Here is an 8,064-nt window from a genome sequence, read left to right as displayed (position 1 = left end):
TGATTTTTTTGTATTGTTAATATTTTAATTAATAGATATCTCTTCTAAAAACTTGTATTTTTAACATACATGGTGTTTTTAGTAGGAAAATGGTGTATTATAATTGTGAGTAAATTTATACCTGTCCTTGTAAAACGGCACAGGTGTAACAAAAGTGGGTCTTTTTCAATGATCTTTTTATATTTTGAATGTACTACTACAGTTTATACATTATGCAAATAAACAAAAGAAGAATAAAAATTGCGTTCAAGGCGGGGGGGGGGGGGCAATTATTTTCTTTAAGAGTATAGCTTAGTGCATCTTATCAAATTCCTCTTGAGGAGAAGAATATGGATCAAATGTGTGACGTCATAAATATACGTTTAAAAAGGAAGGAGAGGAGAAATGGAAAAGGAAACACCTAAAAAAGAAATGGATTTAGACGTAATTTTATGACGTCTTACATGATACTTTCCGTATCTCCATAATCGACAGATTTTGCAGGAACGGCCAAGACTTGACAGGTATTTTAGAATATCTTTGGCAAGGATCAACTTGTTTTAAAAAGGAACTATCTTTTATAAATTTCTTGTTCTTAGTCTGAGAATCGATTTCATTGTCATTTATACAGTCAAAATTCAGTTTGCTATAAATACATCCATTGTACTGGCGAAAATACATCCACTGTAAACTTGCTGGATGTATAAATGGCAGTACCACTATCATTTGTCGCAAACAAAAACAGGGCGCGGCAGCCGCATCCTTAATCATACACAGTTTCTGCTTCCTCGGCCGTTCTTAGCTAGTGCGTTGTAGAATAATGTGCAGCTGCCTTCAACTGCCATCAGCTGTAGTTTAAGAAGACTTCAAAGCTTTATTAAGTAAGAGTTGACAATCAAATAAGAAAAAATAGGTATTTATTAATAAAAGTGTAGATACATAATAGTGTGTTACATACTTAAAATTACTTGAAATTTGTATAAAATTCCTTTTCTTTAAAATTTGGCTATTTCTATAGGTATCCTTCTTAATTTACATACATCTAAGCACAGTTTTTCTCTAAACTAAACAAATAAAATATATTTTCAAAAGCGAAGTTTTTCTATAATTAGGGTCGGTCCGTCCGTCCGAGATGGATAGCTTTTATTCGTTAATTTAGGCATGTTAGATTTGTCCTATCGATTTCAAACTTTGCATGATGATTCATGCAGTAGTTAGGTACGATTTAGAAAGCATAGCAACTCTATAATCATTACCAGAATGTCCGTACGTCCATTTTAAACATGTTGATTTTTCTACTTTTTAACAACAAATTTTTATGTGATCTAATTATCCGTTTGATCTAATTTTTGGTATATTGATTCCAGGAACAACAAAGAACAATATTATAAGCGAAGCAACTCTATAATCAAGTCCTAAAAATGTAAGTATGTCCATAAACATTATCCTATATCAAGCAGTTTTTCAACAAATTTACTTACAATCCTTGTTTTAAAGCAAATTGAACATTCCTATCTCTTATATAGCTTTTCTGTGTTATATTTATTTTTTTACGAAATGTTTTACCTTGTTGTAATTCAGAGATTAAGATTCAATCTCACTTCCTTTCTTAGCCCCTGAATAAATGTTTTATTCTTAATGTCTAATGAATTATTATACGAGACTTACCAACCCAACAATATTTCAAGCTTGCTTATATCATAAAGTGAAAAATAAAACACCAAACAAGCTTACTAATGATCTAACAAACAAACGTGCTTACAACGGGAAAACCATATCTTAAGTACTTTGTTAAAATATCTTTAATATTAAATAATGTATTAATTAAAAATGATCTAATTTTAACAAAAAAAAACAATAATTATAACTTTATTTACTTTGTATATTGTTTCATTTAATAAAATAAACATTCTAAATGTTAATACGAGTGGTCATGCCCCTGGATGCCTAAAGGGACACTTAAGGGGGAGAGGAAGTCAACCCTCTACCATTTTCAGTTAAAAAAAGAAATAAATTTTATTTTTTTTTATTGGAAGGGTGCTGTTACCCTTCCCCAAAATAACCATGAACCTTCTCAGGACCTATGTAAAGCTACAATGTAAAAGAAAACCATATCAGTACAGCAATCAGAAAGATCCTTTAGTTCTATGGACAGAAACCCAGAAACAGATACTGTTACTTTTGTACAAGGATTAGCTGCTACGCTCCCAGAGCATTTAGGAACACATTGTAAAAAGGGAGAAGTTGGAGGTGTTTTGTCTAACCACCGTTTAAAGTTTGAGAAAAAAAAGTTTATATTGTTCTAGGGGCATTTTCTCTTGAGAAGGTGGAGATACTCTCCTTTTAAATAGATAAATATCTTCCTAGACTTTGCAAAAAAAGGTTGATGGAAGAAAATAATTAATTCAAGAGTGCAAACAATATTATAACTTGATTTGATTGTAACTTTAAGTTTTATTAGCCAACACGCTAAAAGAATCTAAAATAATATTTGGGTTGCAGATACAAATGTCATTCTTACTATTGTTATTGCTCCCAAAAATCATGAAACCTTTAATCAAAATTAATTATGTTGTTGGTTACAGCTGACTTTAAGTGACAAATAGAAAGAATTTCTTAAAAGCAAAAAAATAATAATATTTATTTCTCGCATCGTATTATAAACGGCTTTCCGCGGATATAGAATGTACAATTATGAGATTAAAACTAGTTTTTTTAGCCCCGAGGTGACGAAGTCACCGGCTAAAAAAACTAGCTTTAATCTTATGATTGTACATTTCTATATTCGTAGAAAGCTGGATATAATACGATGCTAGACATAGTTTTTTCGTATGGATGAGAACCGGTTTCTATCCACCGGATTCGAATGAATACGAGAAATAAGCTTACCATGTTCTGTTAGTATTTCTGCTATTTTTCTCCATTCTTTTTTATTGTTAGCATAGTCCAAATATCCTGACGGACCTGTATATCCTTAATATACAGATGATTAAAAATAGTCTTAATATTATTAGAATAATGTTATTGTTGATAATATCAGCCAAGGTACACAAGTTCAATAAAGGGAAATCATGTTCTGAACTCACCATAACCTATATAAGCCTTTGGGTGGGTTGTGTTAATATACAGATAATTACCCTGTCAAAAGTTTGTGTAGTTATATGACAATAGTTATGTAGTCATAATGTCATTAGACAATTGTTAGTATGTCAGGTTAGTGCATTGCTAAAAGAGAGAGATAGAGAATAGTTTAGAGAAGAATGTAAAATCCTTATACAAAGATAACAGAATCTCTCTCTGTTTTCTATCTTTTTTTAAGGTAGGTTCACACGAAAGGCATAGGGCATAATGTGGGTACAGGAGATTAAGAACTAAAAGCTAAGTACAGTGGGAGGCTTTTAATGTGACCAACGGTAGTTTTTGTATTTAAATTACTCTAGCATGCAAAAAATTAATGTATCATCTTATTTCTTGTGGCAAGATTCTAAGGGTCCAACTGTGTTTTCACAAATCACAGCCTAGAAGGATAAATTGGGCCCTTTAGACACTATGACCTCTCAGTTTTATCAGGGATGACCTAATCTCAGAAAAGAAACATCTGTTTTGTCTGACAGGGAAGGAGTTAAGATAGACTAGGCATCCTTTCATGTCATTTGTAAGGCTAATTGAGACGGTCATTTATAAACCTAAAACTTAGCCCAAGGCACCCGGGATGTAGTTTTATGCTATGTGTTTTAATTAATACCTCCTAGTATATGTATAGTAGTTCCAAAATGTATAAAACACAGTTCCAGCTCAACTGTGGCAAATTTTAGATTTATTTTACTATAAGTTCAGTCACCTTAAAAGCCACCCATTGTAGGTAGGAAGATTTTACAGATACCTGGTTCAGAATAATTAGTAATACCAAAGCTGCATATAAAATATACTAAAAATGTCAATTTCCCCTTTACCTGGATTTTCGAATGTCATCTTTCCATCAGGACCTGAAGCAATGTCTACCAAACAAGTACTAAAAATATAAACACGAATGACAACATTCATAAGAAGCCAAAAACTATAAAACATGGCACAGTGCCATCGAAGGTGATTTGACTTTTGTGTCAGAACCTGAATTGGGACATAGTGCATTTCATTACCCTAGGTTAGGTAACTTCATTTCACTTTTCAATAAAATCTAAAATGCAGCCGTTTTTGCAGGAGGTACCATTTTCTGTGAAAATTTTAGAGGAAAATTAAACAGTTTTTTGTTAATTTCTACTTCTATTTTCAACTGAAGAAAAAATCCTTTTGTGTATATACAGAATCATTGTTGTTACTTAATTTCATCAAAAAAAAAATTTAAAAACTAACTCATAAAAGCCGATTTTTCATTTTGTTCAATATGGGTAAAATAAAAATATTACCATCTCCAAAGGGTTAAAATCAAAATTTCAAAGCTCTAAAATGTTGTTCATCGAAAATAAATAGCAGTTTATTAGAATAGAATAGAATTTATTAACTAATGCAATACATTTAAATTATTAAATATACATATAAAATCATATTTTAAAAATTGCATAGCAAGGAGTAATTAAGCCTTGGAGTAGGCCGTAAATTTACCCCTTTAATTGATTTCATTTATTATTTTATTTATAGCGAGAAATTACAAAAATTATTTATTATATAAAGATATTTACACGAATTTAATAGATCAATAATTAAGTGGGTTGACTAAATAACTATTTACCGTTACAGAAGTTGGTACAGATTTTATTTCTTACAGGAAAAGCATTTTCTTTTGTTGCAATGAAATGATTTATAATTTAAAAAATAATCTTTTTTAGTCATGGACAATGATTTCTTTACAGAGTCTGAAAGCCTTATTTCATTTCTCAAGTTATTCCAAAGTTTTGGAAATGACACTGCTGGAAAATATTCAAGATGTTTTGTTTTAGGTATACTTATCAGTAACTTTTTTGATCTCTGAGAAGAAAGAACTTTAAACATGTTATCAAAGCTTTCTGGGAGTTTCTTATGAAAAAATTTACTTATAAAATTTAAAATGTTTAAATTTACCAAATCATCAAATTTTAAGATTTTAGATTGTCCAAACAAAATTTCAGTGTGTGCATTATAATTAGCACCTACAATAATCCTTATTGCCCTTTTTTGGTGTTTTCTTATTTGATCAATATCTTTACTTTTAGAGAGACCCCATGTGATATTAGAATAATTTAAGTGAGGCAAAATCATTGAGGAATAAATCGTTTTCAAAGTTTTTGATGGGAGAACATTTTTTATTTGATTTAATGCATATAGAGAACTAGAAACTTTGTTTTTTACCATTTTTGTATGCTCATTCCAATTGAGAAATTCATCAAGATGTACCCCAACAAATTTAAAAGACTTTGTTTCATTTCCATTGCTGATTCTCTCAACTTCCTCCCCATTAATGAAGATTCTAAAGTTTTTATTGACAGGTTGCATACTGCTAAGTCTGAAGACCATGTATTTTGTTTTAGATACATTTAAAGAAAGTTTATTTGCCCTAAACCATACTGATGCCTTATCTAATTCTTCATTTAATGATGTTTTTATGGTTTCTAAATTACTTGAGGTTTTACAAAATATTGTGTCATCTGCAAAAAGGCTACAAAATAAGGTTGTTGAATTTGGAAGGTCGTTTATATACAACAAGAACAAAATTGGTCCAATGACAGAGCCCTGTGGTACTCCATGGGTTAATACTTTTTCTTTGGACTTTACACCATTTATTTCAACATACTGTTTTCTATTAGTTAGATAATTTTCAAACCATTTTGCAGATACACCTTTAAAACCATAGTGTTTTAGTTTGGATAGTAAAATTGGTATATCACACGTGTCAAATGCCTTTTTAAGGTCAAGAAACACACAGGCACTGTATTCTGATTGGGGCTTATTCAGTCCGTCATAAACTTTGTTGATTAAATGTATCAGTGGTTGTTGTGTGTCTCTTGACCTTCTGAAGCCATATTGATGTTTATATAACATTTTGTTTCCCTCAAGATATCTAATCATTTGAAAAGCAACAATTTTCTCAAGTAATTTAGAGAGGGCTGGAAGTATGGAAATAGGACGATAATTGTCAAATCTATCTCTTTCACCAGCTTTGTAAATAGGTATAATTTTTGCACATTTATAGTTATCAGGAATGTAGCCAGTCCTTAAAGAGAGGTTAAACAGGTGAATGATAGGCTTTACAATTATTGGCATTATTTCTTTTAAAAGTTTCATAGAGACTTTTTGCATCTATCTTCTCATTTAACAGGGAAAAAAAAAAAAAAATAGAATCTATTTTTTCAGTGTTGACATAAAAAAAGCATTTGATAAAAAAACAACAAAAAAATTATTTTTTAAAAGTGCTAAAAAGTAATACAGACTATTCAGTCTTTACCTCTGACATTGAAATAGATGTAAAAAATGTCAATTTTGTATAGCAGCCAATTAAAATAAATTTTCTTATGGAAATTCTCATCAGAGCATTACTGATAAACCAAGGTCTTATTGGATAACATACTAAATGCTCCTTTAAAAATTTGTATTCTATGAGAAAATCATGTTTTCAAACGGATATTTCAAATTATAGAGTAGCTTCAAGTGTTTAGCTGTTCCCAGAGTGAGAGATACCAATGTTTATTACACTAGTCCTTAAAGTTTTACAATTATGTTGGTTTAACAACTTCGATGACTTTTTTAATTGGTTAGTTTTTTAAGTTGACTGTTCAAACATTTCAACCACTAATCTTAAGCTCTAAAGAAGGTAATTTTGTGTTTCAATATTGGGGATGTACATCAATTTATTGGCCTTTGTCTTATCCCTTTGGATCCATGAGTTGTTCTACCCTTTGACTTTAGGGCGATATTGATCTTGAAAATAGTTTAAAACCACACCCAAATAAAAGTGCAACCAAGTTGGACCAGCGATTTCCGAGAATTTTGGATACAGACAAAAAACCTTAGTACTGTATGTATATTAGAATGACAAGATTGAATGTTTAATGTCTATTTTATAGGTAAAATTGTTATTCTAACTCACGCTTTCTTATGCTCCCTCTCTCTCTATCTCTCTCAATCAATCTCCCTCTCTCTCTTTGTTTCTCTGTTTCTTTCTCTCTCTATTCAAGGGTGATAAAAGGGATATGCAGTTCTTCATAAAATGTTGTTTCAAGGGGTTGTATACATCCCCTTCTGCACGCTTATGATCCAAAATATTGCAGGCAGACTATATTGTAACATACCCTTTTTCCAAAATGATCACGTTTATGGGTTGCACTTGTTTTTGAGAGAAGGCATTTCCCCTACTTTTACTATAAATACCGCTCATCTGACATAGCAGCAGTAGGTCTTTATTTTGTCTTTAGTTATGAAATTTGTTTTGGCTAAGATTCGTACCTTTCTCTACCATGTGCAGATTTGCTGAATGCTATAGAAATATTACTATTACTTGGATGTTGCACCAGATTTTTGTGTATTGTAATAAAGTAATTCTCACAGCCAGCTTAAGTTACAATACCCCAATCCACCCCCTGGATGAACAAACTTTAATAAACGAGGTACATATTAGCTAGCTAAATTGGCGACAAATTTTCCCTTGTTAATATATACATGTATTCTATATACATTGCTAAAGTAAACCAGTTTTAAAAAATATAAAAGAGATAAACGGACATTGGAATTATAGAGTAGCTTCGCTACTAATAATGGATATATTATTATTTGGATTTTCATGTTCTCTGATGAGGATAATGAACATTTCCCCCTCTACCACATTTATATCCTCCCCTCTTTCTGGATGAACAAACTGACCAATATATGGGTTTCATGTTAGCAAGCTTAATTGACGACAATTTCCCTCTGTCATAATATCCATGTATATTCTACATCCATTATTAAAATTGTGACTATTTCTAAATTATGTTTATTTGGGATTAAGTCGGACAGAAAAACATTGTTTTTAATCATATTATGTAAAACTTTGGGATGCGCCACTAGCATCTAGCAGCTTTTAATTCAAAGGGATGGGGAAATTCCTAAAATCATTCCGGGTAAAAGCAGTTAGAG

At 31.0% G+C, this 8,064-nt stretch overlaps 1 protein-coding gene across 2 annotated transcripts in view; it reads right to left on the bottom strand.

Moving 5' to 3' along the window:
- Positions 1–879: 879 nt before the first annotated feature.
- The window catches only part of LOC145321904 (uncharacterized), a 43,930-nt gene continuing 36,745 nt past the window's right edge, over positions 880–8,064 (bottom strand). For both annotated transcript variants that reach the window (XM_080163560.1, XM_080163561.1), the window contains 4 exons: positions 3,933–3,991; positions 2,869–2,952; positions 1,546–1,595; positions 880–1,043 (listed from right to left, as the gene is read on the bottom strand). In XM_080163560.1, coding sequence (XP_080019686.1) covers positions 1,564–1,595; positions 2,869–2,952; positions 3,933–3,991 — 175 coding nt within the window. In that variant the 3' untranslated portion in view covers positions 880–1,043; positions 1,546–1,563. The remainder of the gene's footprint in view (positions 1,044–1,545; positions 1,596–2,868; positions 2,953–3,932; positions 3,992–8,064) is intronic.

The sequence above is a fragment of the Acartia tonsa genome, chromosome 6 (genome assembly GCF_053477335.1).
Source record: "Acartia tonsa isolate MP-2025a chromosome 6, ASM5347733v1, whole genome shotgun sequence".
Taxonomy (NCBI): Eukaryota; Metazoa; Arthropoda; class Copepoda; order Calanoida; family Acartiidae; genus Acartia; species Acartia tonsa.
The sequence above is the reverse complement of the archived record's forward strand: the minus strand, read 5'-3'. Positions and strand labels throughout refer to the sequence as shown.